Source organism: Morone saxatilis, unplaced genomic scaffold, assembly GCF_004916995.1.
Source record: "Morone saxatilis isolate NCDOM2014 unplaced genomic scaffold, NCSU_SB_2.0 Contig11, whole genome shotgun sequence".
In the NCBI taxonomy this organism is placed as follows: Eukaryota; Metazoa; Chordata; class Actinopteri; family Moronidae; genus Morone; species Morone saxatilis.
In genome coordinates, this window is record NW_023339663.1 from 20,340,936 (window position 1) to 20,361,485 (window position 20,550).

The following is a 20,550-nucleotide window of genomic DNA, read 5'->3' on the forward strand; positions in this document are numbered from 1 at the left end:
GACCATGAATAAGGTGATAATATATATGTTTAATATATAGATAATAATTCATTATTATTTTAACAATTGCATTTAAAATAAAAATTGTTTTTAACTGTTTTTAACTTCCATATTATTTTGAATGTTGTCCCTGTGTCTTCTAACCTGGAGTTGAGTTTTCTGAGGCTGCCGTCCAGGTCTCTTGAGGGCTCCAATAAGAAACCTCCAGCGGTTGATACCCACGCTGGTGTTGTTATGGAGGTAAGGGGTGCGAGGAATGAACACAGGGTAGAGCTTCCTACAGTCCCTCAGAGCAGCCATCAGTGCTGGGTTGTCATGCAGCCTGAGTCCTTGCGGAACCCAGTGAATACACGTCTGAGCCATGCCTGTGAACACATCAATTACAGACACTTTTTATTCCACTGTTGATCCCTAAAAGGAGGCATAGTGTGCATGGGTAACTTACAGACATTACATGCAAAAGGTGATCTGGGCTGTAAACTATGTGACACTCTGGTTGTTCTGTGCGTTTCCCCTTCTTCTGTGCAGAGACTATTTCCAGTGGCCTCACATTAAAGTGCAGTATTATCTGCATGTTTCAAACCAGTATAGGTTTCGATTTCCCAGAACTGCTCGACAAGGATACATTTGGAGGTTCTGGCATCGACTCAAATTCATAGACCCACAAGATCAACAAGCTGCATAAACAATGTACAGAACCTAATACAGCAAACCAACAATAAGATAGCAAAATGTCTCCGCCTCCAATGGGTTACATGCTTAAATGTAACCCCAGATGATGCAGAGCTGTGGAGAGAAACTTTACCTTAATTGCTCCTTAATGCAGTTACAACTCCGCTCGACCGATACTGTGCTGAGAAACTTGTGTTTGGTAACCAGCACGTTGACCGTGTTACACAAAACAGGAAGCTCTGCTACGTCTGCAGACAAACCAGCCAACCAGAGCGGAGCTGATGAAGCCACACGTAGCAGTTTGTTAGTTTGTACACCAGATGGCGCTGTAGTGGAAACAATAGTAAAGATTAATGTGAATTAAAATAATTGCAATAACCTTAATGTTACTGACAAGGTTATCTGGGAGATATGGGTTCACTCTCCGTTGTAGTTTACTGCTAGGGGACCATTCATCGGAAAGTTTACCCAGCTGGAAATTATACGTAGTTAAATATCATCAAATATATCAAATATATTATAAAATGTGATTATCGGCAGAATACTACTTGAATATTAATGTACAGGCTCTATAACTAGATCTACTATCCAGGTTTAAAGGAAGCATTCTCTCTGCAGACCAACAGGTCTCCATGTAAAAATGTGTTGTCGTGTTAATCACACCAGATTTTGACTCCACTAAACCCAGCAGCTCATCGTAGCTCGCCGTGATCGTATAGTGTTAGTACGTCTGCGTTGTGGCCGCAGAACCCGCGGTTCGAATCCGGGTCACGGCATTGTGGTACAATGTCACGGCAGATGAGTTCCCTTTTGAGTCTTGGACATTTAGCGTCCTAGCTCTTAGTTGTGTTTTGCTAGTATTGTTGTGGCAAAAAGCCGGTTATGATATATAATATATATGTATATAACGTATAATATATAATATAGCCACTGGTCAGACAGTATCCGATTTTCCGACATGGGAATGTCGCATAATGAAAATCCTTTAAACATGAAAAGACTCACATTGTGGTGGTCGACATGTCACCTAACGTTTGAGAGGTACGAGGTAAATTCAGGATGTTGAATATTACGGAAAATATTTTAAAACGGCCAATTTTACTCATTTAATTGTCATTACCATAAACGCACCGCCAGAGGGAGACACCGGCCTAGAAACCGAGAGACCCTTCAGTTTAACAGGCTGGTCCATCTCTGCAGAAATCAAATAGGATGTTAAAGGACTTCGTGACAGCAACTTCTCCCAGAAACAGTCAACATGGGGCGTTTGCATGACATCAGACACCGACCCCCATTAGGGCTGAATAGAGGGAATCAGTACATGTGCTGGGTAGCTGTCGAGTGAATGAGAATGAGACTGCTGCTAGAAAACAATTAGTTGTGGGGGTTTTTTAAAACAAAAGATGAAAGCTGCAAAGAGATGCATTGCGTCCTGATTACGTCACGCTGTGATGTGTATTGTTTTACATGATATCTGCTTACATACACACTTCTTTTAGAGCAGGCCTGCATTTTTTACAATTGGCTGTTGTATCAAAGTGACTCTGGTTACATGAGACATAACAGTAATCTCATCAGATGGAAACACTGTTTCTATTTGTTCTGCGTCGTGCTGAGTACATGGCAGGGCCAGGAGATCAACCATTGACAGTATATAGAAGATCAACCTGTGGATGAAACAATGTTAAAATGTACTGCTGCCTTCAGGCTCTGTCGGAAATATCGCGACTAAGCAAGGAGCGAGAGCCAAGTGGTAAGGAAATAATAAGGAAAAGGAAATAAGGAAATGTGGCTCATGCTTGGCTACTGAGACGTTTATAGTAAGGTGATAATTGTAGTTATCTACACAACAATACATGATATGTATCAATCAGTTGGGTCTATTTTGGCGCGTCTCTAATTTTACATTGTAAGTAAGAACAGAGCAACACTGAGTCCCATCAACTTCTACAGCAGCACAAAGCGCCCGGCCATTGTCTGACTTGTGAAACTACAACCCCCCCACTGTGTTATTATTCCCAACCATGTGGCTTTAGTCACGACCAGCACCAGCCTATCGGAATGTCGCCTCCAGTCGTTAACTCTGTGAAGGCAGCATCTCACTCACTGCTCCGTTGGCTGACATACTCGCCATTCACCAGGCTCAGCCCGCCCAGCAGCACAGAGCGGCATGGCAACGGCGAGGAGACGGGGTGGAGGGGAGAAGGTGTGGTGGGGGGTGACAGTCTAACCGGACCAGAGAGAGAGAGCAGCAGCAGCAGCAGCACTATCCCCCCCACTCCTCGCTGACTGAACCAAACGCACCGTGCGGGTACCTCGGCCAGCCAGCGCTCACACACACTGGTAAAAACGATGCACCACCACCGCCGCTCCGCACACTCGCTGCCGCTGACCAGGTGTTGGACCAGAGGACGGGGACGTCGTTAACGTGACAGAAGATCCAACTTGTATGTATGTGCAGTGCGCTCTTCTCCCCGGTCCCGTACACAGACGATCGAGAAGATGCTGAGCCGACTGATGAGCAGCAGCATCAGGAGTCTGGACAGGGAATGCAACTGCACTGTGAGGCTGCTGGACGACTCGGAGTACACCTGCACGATCCAGGTCAGTGGGGACATTTCCTGTTTCTCACATCACCTTGTTGTGGAGGACGTGCTATTGACACGTAACGGGGTGGGGATCAGGTAAAAATCTGCTGCTCACAGAATACGTTCTGATCAAAGGAGGTGTCATCCAAAATGTTCTGACTGTTGCTTTGTGTTTGTGATGCCCAGACGGGTGTCAGCAAATAGGCTGCAGACGTTTACCTGTGAGGACACCTCATGACCGCATGCTGTGTGCATTGCGTACTAATTCAAGGATTATTAATCAGCACTATTATACATTTACACCAATAGGCGGGAAATGAGATAAAACAACAACAAAAAAGAAAATCTCTGTAGCCTGTAAGCTGTTGTCATTCCAGCAGCTTCATCCATGCGTCGATTTGAATGCGTTATGAAGCAAATCTGGATAATCTGATCTTGAACGATTTCATTGGAGGGCTCAGAGAGGATTTCTGGATCTTCTGGCAACATGAGACAGGCCAGAGGCACAAAAGGTTTTGGTCTATAATCTGGGGAGGTTTAATGTTGTTTAGATTCTAATTAGTGTAAATAGAGGGTTGGTATCTTCATTTGTCTTAACAAAGCAGGTGTCTACCCTCAGTTGTCAATTTGCCCTTCAGCCTGACCCCGGATCTGACCGTGGACTTTGCTGTGCTTTTTGGACCAGGAAGGACAGCCTCTGTTTTAATGGTTTACATTATTTGCGATGAATCATGATATCTCCAGTTTTGGAACAAATTCTTAAAAAGCTTTGTTTTATGAAGATGCAACCCACTTACAGCAAGACCTACTGATCCAAACTTTCTTGGGACCATAAAGGTTTGACGCATTGTCATCTGGTGTTTCCTCTGCCCGACCTTTGTGGTTTCTTATCAATGGGGTGGAAATCAGTTGCCAAAACAGTGCGTGCCTCAGCCCACCTCTCTTCCATCACTAAAGATGTCTGAAGTAGTGTTGTAAGAGGAAGCAAAATAACCACTTACAACCGACTCCAGAATGCAATTATTAAAGCTGGATGTTGGAAATGTTTAGCTTTAAGACAAAGTAGCTTTTTAAGTAGTTTAAGTGGATTTGGTCTAATGCTGTGGTCTGCTAAGTCTTACTTCCCTCATTCTCAGTTTGCTGTTGTGGTTATTTGTTTCCGCTATTATATGTTCATCCTTGGTTTTTATTTGTTGTTGTGGCATTGATTCTACTTTATGGTCACTTCCGAGGCTGTAGTTTGATGTATATGATGGATTAGGGTAGTATTTATTGCAGTTCTATTTTATTGCATCGTAAAGGTATTTCTATTTTTCTGGTTACTTGGTGTATGTCAGTGTCCTCCGTTCCTTTGACAGGTTAGTCATAGGTCTTCCATTTAATCTGGTAATAAAGATTCATTCTGCACAAAGGATTAGCCAGTCAGTTAGTCAGTGAGTCCCGAGCAGACTTGTTCAAAGTATTTCTTTTTATTTATTTCACTTTGAGTTGTCTCAAAAATCAATTGTTATATTGACATGGATGAAGGCAAGACATGACTAGAGTCAGTAAATAGACTGTGTGTTTATAAGGGAGGGAGTGGAGGAGTAACAGCAGCTGATTAATGTCTATTACCTCCTTTGTAAATCAAGTGTGTGTGTCCCCGTAACATCTTTGGTGCGGCTGCATCATTGAAAAGCGTGTCTTGTGCATCATCTAACCTGACCCTTTGAGTTGCTGGAGCTGCGTTTGATGCTTGTTACTCGAAGGGATTCCATTGCTGCTGAATTAGAAATGACAGCACAAAAGACCATCACCACCTGTTCGTTTCTAGGATCTGACGGCAAAGGCAAAGCAAGCCTTTCAGCGTCTAACAACTTAAAGTGGTAGAGCTCGGGGGACAGATGAAATGGTGATTTTACGTCAGTCTGTGGACTTTCCCTGCTTGTCCTCATCCTGTCTGTGACTAAATAATAAGTATCGCCAACAAGTGGGAGGGCCGTGATTGTTTTTCATGAAATTTCATTCATGTTCTCATTTTTGATTTAACAAAGGCTGTGGTAGTGACTTTCAGCCACTGGATTTAGCTTTCTATCAGGTTCATTTTTGAGAAAAAAAGAAATCCTTGGACAGTGATGGGACTTTTGCCCAACTTAACATCCAGTTTTAATGTTTATGTTTTCCAAGAAGAACACTATGTACACTTGCTGCCTGGTTAGAGGAAGACATGATGTACCTAGTGTTTTTTGATGAGTTGTAGTTACCAAAGTACAGCATGCACTTGTTCCCCCTTAACTTCTGAGCTGCTCCTTCACCCAGTCCTGATTTAAAGTGTTTGGCTGTCAAGATATGCTGATCCCACCCTTTGCAACTGAGAGCACACAGCAGGGACAGAATTCTTAATTTCTAGTGGAGCTTATATTTAGAGGGATTAGCTCTCTATTGGCACATTTCATTATTTACATCGTGGGAAATATGCCATTATTTTGCACTATGGGGCTCTTGATGAGGCACAACTGGTCTAAATGGAAACATAAATAGGATCATCAGCTTAATCAATCGTCTATTGTTTACAACAACAACATCACCATTTATTTGCTGGCATTAGAATTTGTGAACACGACATTTAGGGAGTGATATTAATTATGTTTTACACAAAGCGTCCGTACAGCAAAATAAGCACAGGTGAACAGCCATTTTTCATCTGCATAAAGGACATTACAGTGACCTTACTGGAGCATGACAACACTGTTGGCTTACTGAAAATGGGAGCGGATGGCTGCTGTCTTCTGCACACCTTGGAGATGTGGCCCAGAATAAAGGGCCCTCGTGGGGCTCAACAATGGTCACGCTCTCCATTTAGCTCAATTAGCCTTCACCTTGAACTGCTGCTGTTCTACTGAAATCACATCATAGTGGAATGATGGTAGATATGACCTTCATGAATGGAAAATAAATCTTAGTGTGAAAGCAGCATGGATTGGGATAGGTAGGCAACCAGGTAAATATGAAGCAAACAAGTCCTGCCTTCTAATGTGGACACAGGCCCCAGACCACTCCCTTTGCCCATCTTTGTGCCAGGATTACCTGCTGAACCAACCTCCTCAGATTCCAGTACCACCACCCATTTACCTCACCCATGCTGTGTACCTGTCCCCCTCTCTGACTGATAGCATTGTTGCTGAATGCATGCACCCTGGAAGCATGGGGAGACTCACGTTTATTGATTTTTCCTTTTCTTTCAACACCATTCAGCCCTCCAGGATATTCACAGGTCAAAATACAATCTCTTAAAGTCTCAATCCAGGATTGATGCATAACACTATTTCTTCTGGCAGAGACTTTGGCTGAAGGTTAATTGGAAGGGAAGCAAGCAGAGGGCTGGGATGTGACTGTGCTGTGGAAAGGATGGGCGCTCAAAAGCACCATTGAAGCTTTTGGAAGCCATAGACAGGCACTTGGAGCCCCCAGGCAGCGAGGAAAGACAGGCTCAGGAGAGACAGGTGAAGGAGTGGTACTACGTTTAGCCATGTGATGTTGGTTGATATCATCAGTAAACTGTCCACCAATCCTAGAAGCAAATGTCAGGATTTGGAAAATAACAGCCACAATGCAAAGGAGTTAATTGTGGAGCTGCTACATGGAAAATGATACCTGACTTCCTCCAAGTAAAAGTGTGGATCTTCCAACTGAACAACCAGCTATCCTCCATATAACTGGGCTGATTTAAGCTCAGAGCTCAGAAGTGTCTGCAGGGTCCATGTAAGTTTAGGAAAGGCTAAGGTTAAAGATTTGCATAGTCTTATAGCCATAGATGCTGGGGATCGGCTTTACCTGCTGAACCGCAGATGCCCGATCAACAAGCAGGATAAACAGTTTGATTGATTACGTTTTAAGAAAATGTACTATGTGAACCAATATCAATATTGTATATAATATTTCATCCATATAGCTCAGGTACATGATAAACTGGCACAGTCAAAGGATAAAGTTCATGAAATGTTTTTGTCATCAAAACAAAACCAACAAGTAATGTAAGTACTTTACATTAACTCTTTAAGTTGCTGTTCATTTTATTTTTTCTGGAAACTATTTACAGTGTACCTCCAGTTCATATTTAACCATAACCTATTCAACATGTCATGATGATACAGGGATCATTTAGATCTACTGTATGTTTTGTTTGGCAGTTTTATCCCGGAAGACTTTGAATGATGTAGTCATGGAGTGTGGTTAAACAGCTACAGTCTGGCACTGTTAATCAGCAGCATCACATTAGATGCTGCCCCACATCCTATACAGTTACATTTAATGAGTTTATTATAGGAACATGCTAGCTATGTGATTCAAATCAACATTCATAACCTGAACTATAAGATGTAGACCACAATCTCAATCAATCTAACATATTTATTGAGTAAACATAATGTGGAACTGTGATATTTATCAACATAACATACTGTATACAGCTCATCATCTGAGGAAGTACCACAGTAAACAGTTGGGGAGTCATTTTTCATGGTAAATTATTATTCCTACCGTCAACCAAAAGATTTATATCAGAGACTGAAATTAAGATGAATGATAAAATAGCATTAATCCAGAGAGACGTACCTCAGAACTGTGAGTAAGTGCTTCAGTCATCTGGCACCAACTCAGGTCCTGTATGGTCCACTAATGAAATTAGGGCCGTCCTTTTGAAGCCAAATGCACAACTTGGAAGGAGCTCCTCTTGTTTTGCGATGTGAATGCATTATTGAAATAGGTTGCTCTTGTCTCCTAAGTGGTGTCTCTGCATATCTCATATTGTTTTCTTCTCAGTGTGTGCTGCTAAAATTGGAATAGAGGTTGTAACATATTTTGTTTTCGTACATGCAATGCTTGTCTTCTGTCTTCACTTCCTCGGTAAAATAATGATAATGGATAAATATTGCAACATCTTAAATCAGGCCATAAGTTTCATTATTTCAGTTTGACCAAACGAGACCTCAGTCATATGTTAATGTGCAAACGCCTTTTCTTCATTAATTGATTTATTTTTAGTGCTTCTTAAGAAGAACTCAAGAGCGTGCAAGATCATTTACATTAACCTACCATTAGCTATGTTAGATATGCTAAAACATAAATTGTTCTTTCCTGAAGGCTGCTAAGTGTTTAAATGGCTCTCTTTGATTCATCCATGATATATTATAGTGCACTTCACCTGTCAGAGAGGATTTTGGCTGCTGAATGGGGTTTAATGAAGGACATTGATGCTTGTATGTTTATTGCCAGGTACTGTGATCAATTCTACTCAGAATTATTGGTTTATGTTGTGCTAAAATGATTAGTTGATAATTCCAATAATCAATAATTTAAGGTATTTGTCAAGAAACAAGACTAAGGGCCCCATTTTCAAGGTGGCTCAACGACCAGCAGACCTTTTGGTATTTTCCTGACTTTGAAATTCACTTTTCCCCTCTGTGTGGTATTTTTGGGTGAAGTCCTGATGCAACATCACTTCACTACTTGGAGCAAATGTATAAAAATATGAGAAAAATGCTTAAAATTTAAATAAACCATTTTAATTTACACTCTCCACCTGTAGTTGTGTTTCAATCAGCATTTAACATTTACATTTATTGTGCTTAAAGCAGGAACATCTGTAAATCAGTATTTATCAATCGATTGATATGTTCTGCTATCCACAGCTGCTTTAGAATATAATATATATATATATATATATATTTATATATAGTATGAAACCCTCCCTCAGTTCATGAAATCCCGGCAGCTGTATTAAGCAGCAGGACAGATATATTGATAAATCTGCAACCTTTGAGAAGTGCCGTGGCAGAGTGCAGTGCCATTACGTGCAGCTGTCCACTGTGTGTACTATGATTAAATTACATGCAAATGTCACCAAATGACTACAGAATAACCACACACACATCAGACGGTTCTGTTATAATTCAGTATATTATTTATGCTGGAGACATTGAATTATATTGGCTCATCAGTCCTGTATGACATTGCCTCCTTTGTGAAGTGATGTGATGTTTTATTCTTGAAATGCATAATGGTGCAATTGTACAGTTGTATCACATTTTGCGATATGATGGGACCATTTATGATGTGTGATATACATAAATACCACATTCAACATTTTTTGTTACTTATTTCTATCATCATTGTTTTTCTGTTATTGGCACAGCTGTTTTAGAGAAATTAGACCAAGTGATGAGACTGGCTGAGAGTGCTTTTAATAATCACCACACCCTGCGATCTGTTTTCCACTTGAGCTAGCCCTTTTGCACTTTTGTACCTACATGAACCAAAATAGCAGGTGCACCTGGAGATGCCCACACAGTCTGTGTGCCCAAGGCGTACCACTTTGCACTTGTTGCTTTTGCCTGATTAAAACGGAGAAATACGAGACCACTGCCATTCTAGAAGCTCTTTGAGGCTGTACTTGCACTTGTACTTGCAGTCAACGCTTTGAACCAAATCCTTAATTAAAGTCCCCCTCCAGTCAAAAATGTGTTTGCCTTCTTGTTAGTTGGATGTTTGAGCTTCACTGTGCATAATGATGGATGTGCAGAGTTTGACACTAGAAGTATGTTTTTTTACATTCACATGCTGAGAGTGGAAAGTTTCTCTGTGCTCATTGAAAATCAAATTTTAAAGGGCGGTCCTACCAGCATGATTTGTGACTATCACAAATAGTTTGGAAGTCAGTCCTGGTCAGTCCAGTATGCAACTAAGTGTGACGTAGAAACTTGAAGCCATCAGTGCACATACACTGAGAATGGACTTTACAGTGAAGTAGAAGGCATCTTGTGTCCAGCAGAAAAACTTTAGAAAAAAAAATAATTGCATATTCATATAATTTTTATGAGGTATAAGAAGTATGCTAAGATTGATTTCAAAATTGAAATTATACTTTATTGTCTAAAAAAAACATATTAGAAACAAATTATTGTTCCAAGCTACTGTTTGTATATGTTGTAATACATGTGGAGGGGATGTTTAAAAAATATTGATTTCATGATGGTGCTAGATGAAAAGTCACCAAAGTGATTTCAGTTCATCCTGAAGGGAACATGAATGAGTGTAAATTTAGTTGCAATTCATCCATTTAACTCAAAAACACAAATGTTGTAGAAGACAGAGGATTGCCAAAGCCATTAGGATGCATCCTCTACGAGTCGTAGTGTGTTGAAAACCCTGTGGCAATCCAAGACCTGATGCAGTCAATGGTCAACCAACCAAGCTGTGATTTGGGCTGTGCATTCTGCACACATGTTTGAATCTTGGATACACTGGGACATGCATGAATGTTCTCACTTCACTCACTGCTGTCAAAGTGTCTTTGATCAGGGCTCTCAGTCTCGGCTCCAGTGGATCTGCTCAGCAGCTGATAACAGAAATCTGCATGGATTGGGAAAGGAGCTAAAGGAGCTAAATGGGAAATATTATAAGGTGTTCTGTCTGTATTTTTAGACACCTAAATAATAAGTTCATTATTGAGAGTGTTGATAGCCTCTCTCTCAACCACAGCTAAAGGTGTCACACGTAGCACCCTGTTCTGAATGAATAGTGGTGCTAAAAGTGGTGCTCAATCAGCCTTCCCTGATAAAGGTTTAGCATACAGTATTTAGCATATAGTTAGTGGATATATAAATCTGAATTTCACCTGACGTCCAAACATTCAGCCTGTGGCTCACAAGGATGGGATTGAGCTCCCTGCCCATAATAATCCACAGACTGGGAATGCTGGTCCCCTAAGTAGATTTTTTCTAACCTGTAAAGGCTTAATATAGAATAAAAGTAGGATGTGCTTTAGACAGAGCTCCTGCTTATCAGCCTCGCTGCCAGCTATGTGCCGCCCTGCTGAAATCTGCCAGAGACATGTCTTCCTGATGTGAAGGCGCCCTGCTAAATAGCATGTTAATCCATAATGTGGAGAAATTGTGAGATAAGCCCTCAAGGCTTTGGTATGCTTTCAGATAAGGACATTTGACTGTTGGCTGTGACAGTAATATCTACGACTCCAGTGATGTCATGGCCTCAACTTTGCTCACCACATTGACTGATTGTTTAATTCAGCACATACAATATCACTATAGTGCTGTACAGATTGATTGTTATGAGATTTAAACCAACTGATTAAATCCAAACCGAAATACTTTGCTTTCAAAGTTCATGTAATAGGTTCATAGAAAACCAAGACATTACAGCGCATTGGCAATGAGCAATCAGTGAGGATTACTTTCAGGCGTTACCAGTTCCAATTAATGTTAAATTAGTGCAGCTTTATCATTTTCAATATAATCAGTAGACTGTTATCTACAGACTATTCCACAGCTAATTACACAGTGAATTTTCTTTGTCTGTACAGACCGCTTTGCAAGTTGAAGTCATGAATATACATTTAAGGGTTTTGATACACCAGGAACCAGATAGTTTACTGTATGGTTCACACTTTTATATCTGTATTTCAACATGTCAGCTTTACTTAATTTACTGAATATATTATTCAGTTCAGTCTTGAACAAGGCATTAAATTCAGTACATTCATGTATACAAGATGCACTACTGTTGTGCATATCCCAAAATTGGTTAAAACATATTAAAGATGTTCATGACTTTGCTAAGAAAATGATAATCCTTTGCTGAATAAAATAATTGATTGATTTATTGATCCTCATTCATCTGCAGGGGGATTTCAGATGTGAATGGGGTTTATTTAGCCTCAGAGTCACTTGTGCTTCCACGTTATGTCAAAGGCTTTCATTCAAAAATGCCAGTGAGGGCGGATGCAATTGTGTATTTAAGATTAAGGTTGCTGGGTTGTTGGCTCTCTAAATATGTGTGACAGTAGTTATTATTTAATGCTGGTTATTTCTGATGCACCATGTTTCTGGAGGTGTTTGAGAGTTGTTGTGAGGTCAGCCTATAGTGGTGCAGTGATAGGAAACCCTGCCAGTACACTTAGAGCATTTGGCTGCTTCATAGTGATGCCACTGGATTGCTATAGCATCTGAAGGAGCCACAGTTTATTGTGGGGCGAAGCGTATTCAGCATACTCGTACTCCCTTTTTCTTTGTACTTCTCTCTATCGATGTCTTTTTTATACTTTTCCTCCTTTTCTCCTGGCTGGCCCCTCAATTCCACAAAATCCTCCCTTTGTTCCTTTTCACTTTCATTTCTCCTCTTCTTCTCTCTGTCTTTGTCTCTCTCCTCTCTCAGCCAGTAGCACTGCAGCTACACAGATTAATGAGCTTGCCCCGACTGAACCTGACACCGGTAGACGACACAGCAAAGACATGCTATACATGACACAGCAATAAGGATGCTGGAGGCATTTCACTGAAGGCTATAAGCATTACTGCCATTGTTAGCCACTTAAAAAGCTGTATGCAAGTGAGTCAATACTTTGCAGTACATATACAATGTTTTCTTTGTTTTTAGCCATGCTAGCGGCTTGACTCTCGGGATGGCAATGTCAGCTGTACAGACATGGTTCACAGAGGATGTAGCCTATTGACTTTGGTGATCCCCTGACCTTTCCCCCTGCTGCCACTGTAAGGTTCATACTTGTGGTTCTGAGTGAAATATCTCAACAGCTATTGGATGGCTTGCCATAAAATGTGGTACAGACATTGATATCTCCCTCACTAATTTGGTGAACTTTCATCTAGTGCTGTCATCAAGTCAAAATTTCACTGTGTTCAATACTGTTGGTTTATGATCAACTAATACCAAATACTACAAAAACTAATGACATTCCCATCAACTTCAGCTATACTTCATGTTAAGTGCTAATTAACAAATGAGAGCATGCTAACATGCTAAAATAAGATGGTAAACATTATACTTGCTAAACATCAGCATGTTAGCATTGTGGATCTTTTCGCATGCTGATCTCTAGCATATAGCTCAAAGCACCACTGTGCCTATAAGAGCGTTGCGTTAGCATTGTGCTCCTACAGCATTGTCAGACAGATTTTGTTTTGTAACTATCAAAATTGATGTAAAAGAACCAAATACATCATCTTTTCACTGACAGTTCTGACAACTATTAGACTTCGTGCAGCTCCCACTGGAGCCACAAATAATAAAAATCACATGCAGAATGAAGAACTGCAAACAGACTTTGATGTGTAAAAATCACTGGAATTATCCACTAGTATGGCTACAGACAACTAATCTCGTAGAAATGCAGAGCAATTTTAAAATTGGTCGGAGGCAACCAATTCAAGGCTAAAATCGTGCCAAATTTCTACCAGATTGGTGGTCGTTTGACATGCAGTTTGAAGGGGGACACAACGCCTGATTAATCACTTGAAGGATTAACAATCTAGCTCTCAGACAATGGGACGGGATTTCTGGCCAGTCCAAAATTTTGGTTGCCTGTCTGCAGTCTGAGTAGTGTCACTGTGTCCAAATGGATGCTGGCAAAATATCTGTTATAAACTGTAGTGAGCTTGTTTTATTGAAGAAGTGTTTTATATGTTGTGGCGAAAACTGTAGTCTTGAGACTGCTGCAGTGTCAATTAACATACAAGATTAGTACAATCGCAGTGTCTGTCCAGCTTTAATCTTGTTGTTATTTGTCCTTAGTAATAGACATCTGTCCCTCACGTCTTTTTAGCATTGACCAACCTTATTTTTCTCTCAAACTGAGTTTCATAACAAGGAAATAAATGTAAACCAACAAGCAATGTACAATATATTCATTCTCTGCCTCTTTTTTTCGCAGTGATTAAGGTAGTCTCAGGGAGGCAGTGTGTATTTGCAGTTGCCTTTGATGCTTTTAGAAATAAAAATGGGAGAAAGGAGTGGAGAAAACGGTTCACTGCAGTGAAGACGAGTCTGTCTGCAGCCCACTGACACAACAGGGTGCTCAAGTCCAAACAAACACATAAGGAACTGAAGAAGTGATTACAGAAGAGTAGGTCAAGAGCACATCGAGTCAACCTGAGCTTCATCAGTTTAATTAAAATGGTAACGATCAGTATTACAGATTTTCTGCTCCGCGTAGTGTGAATATAAGTCCCCTGTATGGCTCCATTTAATTTTGTAGCTGAAACATAATTAAGTAATTTTCCTGTCATATTTGGGAGGCATCAAGGAGATTGTGGTTTAATGTAGGGAGCTGAGCTGCAGCCAGACTGTAACCAGCCTAACTAAATCACCCCACTGCATGTATGGGAGCAGTTACAGCTCGGGGATTATGTAGTACGACTACCACGGGACTGGGGGAGCTCAAAAGGAAAATGTCTGGAAATGGATGTTCCTTCATTTTATAATTCTCTCTGTCTGTGTCTCTGTGACATCTTTTCACATGTCTCAATTAGTACATTCTGTCACTACTCCATCCACAACATTTGGCCCAGCTGCAGTAAGGTGTTAGAGGTACACCATGTCTTCAGAGAGCTGCAGTGAGGCTCTGAAGATTAGCAGAATGAATGTGTATTAGCCTCTCAACGCTGGTTGATATTCTCACCCTGGCACAGGCTTTACAGCAGGGAAATCTTAGAGGCTTTACAGAAATAAGGGAGCCGTTTCTTGTTCTCACTGGAGAGCTGCTCCTCTTCTTCTTCTTTCTTTTCTCTCTTCTTTTATGTCAAACTTGAAAGGGGAGACAAGGCTTATTTGGGAAAGGCAGAGGCATGCCGTGGAGTTGAGGATGTCACCGGAGAAGAAGAGTACAGGCACAGTGGTGATTCTGTGTAGACTGATGTCAGGGCGCACTGAACTTAGAAATCACTCTGTTGTGATTTTTGCTCAGACATGGGCCTCATGTGTTATTCATAATCTTGTTCCTTCTGGCTCCAATGGTTGATATTTAATCACCATACTAATGATGTTTTCACCGACGCACTCTTAATTGTTTGTGTGTGTATATGTCCTTTCTCTTCACTTGTGTGCTTGCATGTGTGTTGTGTAGATGTATTTGTGTGTGTCAGTGTTAAACGAAGAGTTGCATATCTGATTTTCTTCTGTGCAATATTTGTGTAAATTCATGCATAAATAAAAGAAGGGACCAAAAAAATGTTGCTGGTGTCATGTGTCCACTGGGGTATGAGTTGGGTGCTTTATAAAGAAAAGGCAAAAAGCTTTAATTACACACGGATGCTGACGTCCTGTAGGGCTGCCTGCTGGCTCGGCACATTACAGACAACAGTATCCTCTGCGTGTGTGTGTGTGTGCTTGCAGGTGCTTTAGGAAGGGAGGTTTACATTCGACAAGAGGAAAGGGAGACATTACACCATAAAGATGACTGTAATGACTCCAGGACTCTCACAAGGGTAACACACTGTGTCTGCTAACTCTGCAGTAACAAAATGCAAATGCTCTAATGTTTAGAGACGAGAATCAGCCAAAACCTCCTAATGCAGTATGATACTGATTTTAGGAATGTTCACGATTGTTATAAGTATTGTGATTCTTTGTGGTGTGAGCAGTATAAACACAAAACCATATGCCTGAGCATGTGCAGTAATGTCTGACACAGTTACACCAATAAGCCGTTTGGCATGTGGCCTTTTATTGCATGTGTAGTTCCTACAGTAGGCTTAACCATATACTAACGTGGAGTGCCTCTGCCTTAGTGGTCAATCGAGGCTGTGTGTTTGCGGTCTGTGGTGTGAGTGTGTGTGTTTATGTTGTACTTGTCTTGTTTGTCGTCTCTTGGGAATGTGCGGCTGTCTGCGCTGTAATGTGGGATGAAGCTGTGCTCTTCCTGCTGGATCCACAAAGCCAGGTTAAGAGTAGAGGTGGAGGCCACAAAGCCTCGACCTACAGAATGATTCAGTCCATGTTGGCACTGTGATACAGTATCGCAAGTATTCTTATCAAATCAGAATTGTTCCATCGCTAAGGAAGCCATATAATGCCAGTAACATAATGCTGTCAGCTGATACAGTATTTAGTTTCAAGACTGAACTTTGAAGTGTCATATTTGATAACAGTGTGGGTGCAAATGCAAGACAGTGATTCAGACGTTTGGTGAAGTTAATTAGGTTTTATTGCAACAATGATGATGACGCTGATGAAGATGGTGATGATGATGATGATGATGATGATGATGATGATGATGAGAGGGTTAAGGGGTTGGCTTACCGAAGTTCGCTGGCTGGCAGGCGTGCAGGCAGGCAGAAAGACAGGTAAGGTATAATCCTAAAGAATAAGAGTTGCAGTTAACTAGGAGTGTGACATAAACTACTAAAATTACACAAGAAAAGGCTGAAGATGAGCTGGCACTGAGAAGCTGGAGAACTGGAGTAGATATATTGTTGGGTTGATGAGCTGATTGCAGGTAGGTGAGGAGCAGAGCTGGAAGGCATGGGAGAAAACCACGCCCACAAGACACAGACACAGAGAGACAGACAGACAGAAGCACAGGAGACACATCGGAGGGGGAAACACAAGAAAACACAAGGAAAAGCCAAGGGTATAGCCATGGCCATGACAGCAAGACGTACACTGTGGTACATTTAAACATACAGCTGCTGCTTAGAATGTCATTTGTTTATGCCTAAATTGAAGACAGACAGAAAAAATTTAATTCTTCCTGTTTAGGAAAGGTGACATTTTGGAGGCTGGATTGTGGCGCTGTAGAATTGAATTACATCATACTGAGAGGTGTTTCCAATATTTTGTCCACCCCCTTTATATCAAGGAGGGTACATATCACTAAAACAGTTTCAACAAAAAAAAACATTAAAATTTTTATGATGGTAGGATTTATTACAGGACTGTTGTATTAGACTGTGTACCTAAAAACTGGCAACTGAGTGTATGTCACATCATACAGTTTGTGCTGTTTTGAAACATTACGTAACTTTTTAAAAGGTCATGTGCAAAACTATTGTTTGGTGGGGCATCCTGGTAGCTCACCTGGTAGAGCTGGCACCCCGTGTACCAAGTCCTTGCTGCAGCAGCCATGGGTTTGAGTCCGACCCGTGACCCTTTGTTACGTGTCATCCTCTCTCTCTCTCCCCCTTGAGCTGTCCTATCATGTCAAATAAAAACAGAAAGCCGCAAAAAATATAAATAAAAAACCAACAACTATTATTTGGTTAAGAAATTAAACAAAGCACGTGTGAAAGATCACATTCATCATTCAGTCACAGTGTTCCGAGAATCCCTTCGACAATGCAATAAATGAAAGAGAGCTTCAAGGTAAGAAATACAAAGGGAATGAATCACCAGATTAGCACTTGTCCAGGTCACACAAACTGTACTTCTAAAGCCCCAATTGTAGCTCTGTGCTTCTGTTTTAAAGTAAAAAAAAAAGAAATGATTTTAATAATTGTTTTCCTCGAGGCGATGTTCTATAATAAATTGTTTTTCACATGCTCAAAATGTTTCTGTTTCAGCTTCTTACTGCAGCCACATAAAACACAAAAGCCCAGTTTATTGTATCAAATCACAATGGTTACAGTAAGCAAAACATTAAGAATTGGTGATCGCCCCCTCTCCCCACACTCACATAAGTCACTGTGCTGTGCAGTAGTCAGCAAATCCAGAGCTCACACATACACACACACACACACACAGTTTCTATGTTTCTATATTCAGCAGTTATTCCTTTTCAGTTTTCATTCCGGCTTAAATGCTGATATTTATTTTCCTTTAGTTTATTCTGAAAGACACAAACATGAGATGGTACAGTGTTTCTCCTACTATAGAGACTGGATCACTCAGTATTTCCGTTCAATAATTAGTGTGACCCATACTCCTGCTCTTACCTTTATCCAACATCAATGATCTGCACTCATTTACCATGCTCAATTCTCACATTTTCCCACTCAAGGCTTTTATTATGAATCAGCTACAGCAAGTGCAGCCTTAGTCACAGATGCTAAGTAAAACTCATCAAGGTCTTGTCACCAGGTCAAAGAGTCAGCAAAAACAACATCTTGCTGTGGACCAGAGTGCTTCATTGACGCACAGACAGATGCTGCTATTGTAAGGTCTTGCCAGGGCTTGTTTTGTTTGTTTGTTTGTTTGGTAGTTGAGTCTCAGCTGAAGAATGTGTGTGTCACTGGTCTTCTCCTAGGAAAATATAGGAACAGAAGTAAAACAAACCTTTCCAGCCCTTCAGATGGCTGCAATCAGATTTTAATTCAAGAGTTCAACTGGGAAAAGAGCAAATCTCTGGCTGCAGCTTGCACTGATATAAATTGCATCTAGGCTTATCAATTTTTCACAGGGCTTCGGAAGAGAGACATTGTTCATGCGCAGCTTTTGTTAAATCTCTTTGGTTGGTCCTATGTGTTTTATAAAAGAAGCAATTGAATTTAGTGCACTAGATAATTCTGCTGTATGAAACACTTCTATTTATTATTTTATTCTGGTTTGAATGTATATTTACGCTGGCTCATGAGGAAAGTTGAGTGGCTTTGGTAATAATTTGTTGATGAGATGGTCCCAGCCTCTTTGTGATACAATCTACTGTTAAATGCATTATACCTATCTTCAGAAACTTGATGATGAACATAATTAAACTTTTGACATAGGCCTACATGTGGAACAGTCTGTGCCAGTGTGATATGAATTCATATCTGTTTACAGCAGAAACATAGTGTTCAAGGAGTAGTTTAACAGTTTGTTAAATACACATATTTGCTTTTTTGTTGAGAAGATTGATACCACTCTGTGTGTTTGTTTGTGTATGTCTGTACATTCAATTTGACGCTACAGACACAACCTCGCTCTCGGACGAGCTTCTGGCAGATCTGGAATTTTGGTCGGCTGTCTGAGCAGCTCCACAGTACCACTTCCCACAGGGATGTTTTCAAAAAATCCATTATAAACTGTAATGAACTTGTTTTAATATTACAGTAGTAGTATTAGTATCAATATCTTGACTGTGACTGCTGTGATATAAAACTGAACTTCTCTGCAGAGCAGTTCTACTTTCCATTCACAACAGAACTGCAAAAAATACTGCCTCTCTGTCTTTTTGTCAACGTTGAGGATGCAGCCATCTTGTTTGCATAAACTCTGTTGGAATTGTCACTGGACATTACCAACCTGGGGGTTCAGTGTTTACGTTCAGTGTAAGCACCCAAGATTTGGCTAGTACAACCCATACAGTGAGCATAGACGTCACAGGTTCAGGCTGTGCAGAAAAAGACAGATTTAAACACGCAGTGTGAGTTAACACAATGCAAGATTAATGAAAACACACAGTCCACCTTGTTTTCTTTTGGTAGAGCCAAGTTAGCGTTTTCTCCTTGTTTTCAGTCTTTGTGCTGCTAACCAGCTGCGGCTCTACTGTAGCTTAAAGGACCAGTGTGTAGGATTTAGTAGCATCTAGCAGTGAAGTTGCAGACTGCAACTAACTGAACACCACTGGCATTTGACAACCTGGGAATGAGAACAGGCTGTAAAGTCTGTAGGAGAAACTACATCTGCAAAACTCACAGAAAAGCCAAAGATCCTATCTACAGCCAGGGTTTGTCTGTTCTGGGCTACTGTAGAAACATGGCGGTTCAATATGGCGGGCTCCATGAAAGACAACCCACGGCATCTGTAGTTAAAAATGTCTCATTCTGAGGAAATGAAAACACAACAATTTATTTTTTCAGGTAACTATACACTAATGGAAACATACCTATGAAGATTATATTTCATTTCTACATTACACACTAGACCTAGAAATAAGTGTATGTCCCAAAATGGTGGCCATTTTCTTTAAATAAGACAACCTCTTCATGCCAGTCTACTGGTAATTTTTTAGAAAAGATGTCTCAGAAGGCTTGAATGAAATAAATTAGATGCAATCATAGTTAGCATGTAAATAAGTGATAACCCATTCACGTCTCTCATTCCTTTATTTTCCTTTTAAGTAGTATGCAGTGTTTTTTGCACTCTCACCACCAAAACAATAGACACTGATGATGAATCAGAGCAGATAATGTCTTGCTTTACTATATTTCTCCAAAGCTCTATGTTTAACAGGAGGGTTATAGTCAATAAATACCTTTCCCAAGGGCACAGTCATCTGTCTTCCTCCCCTTCAGACCAGTCCGGATCCCCCTCATCTTGCGCGACTGCACACTCTTTTTAGATCAGCTCTTTAGTCCACAAGTCTGCTATTTCTATTTTTAAACTCTTGCTATAGTGGAGCTGTACTGTATGTGCGTGGAATATTAAGCACTCTAACTCACTCTCGCTCATCCCCTCTCTAAGTGTGGGTAACTGTAGTCATCATCGGCTCACTTCCATACGAACAGTGCACACTTCAGTCAAGTGCCAGCCAGAAAGCCCTCATCTTTTCTTCCTGGCTCTCTTGCTCTCACTCTCACGGTCC

The 20,550-nt window shown here is 40.7% G+C and overlaps 2 protein-coding genes across 4 annotated transcripts in view; one reads left to right on the forward strand and one right to left on the reverse strand.

Annotated features, from left to right (window-relative positions):
- LOC118320954 (cryptochrome-2-like) overlaps positions 1-363 on the reverse strand; it is a 6,068-nt gene extending 5,705 nt beyond the window's left edge. The window contains 2 exon segments of the mRNA XM_035652083.1: positions 145-179; positions 181-363. Of these exon segments, the coding sequence (XP_035507976.1) occupies positions 145-179; positions 181-363 (218 nt within the window).
- Positions 364-2,820: 2,457 nt separating this feature from the next.
- LOC118321114 (FERM domain-containing protein 5-like) overlaps positions 2,821-20,550 on the forward strand; it is a 68,927-nt gene continuing 51,197 nt past the window's right edge. For 2 of the 3 annotated variants that reach the window (XM_035652307.1, XM_035652308.1), the window contains exon 1: positions 2,821-3,276. In XM_035652307.1, the coding sequence (XP_035508200.1) occupies positions 3,175-3,276 (102 nt within the window). In that variant the 5' untranslated portion in view covers positions 2,821-3,174. The remainder of the gene's footprint in view (positions 3,277-20,550) is intronic. The other variant, XM_035652309.1, reaches the window with a different exon arrangement.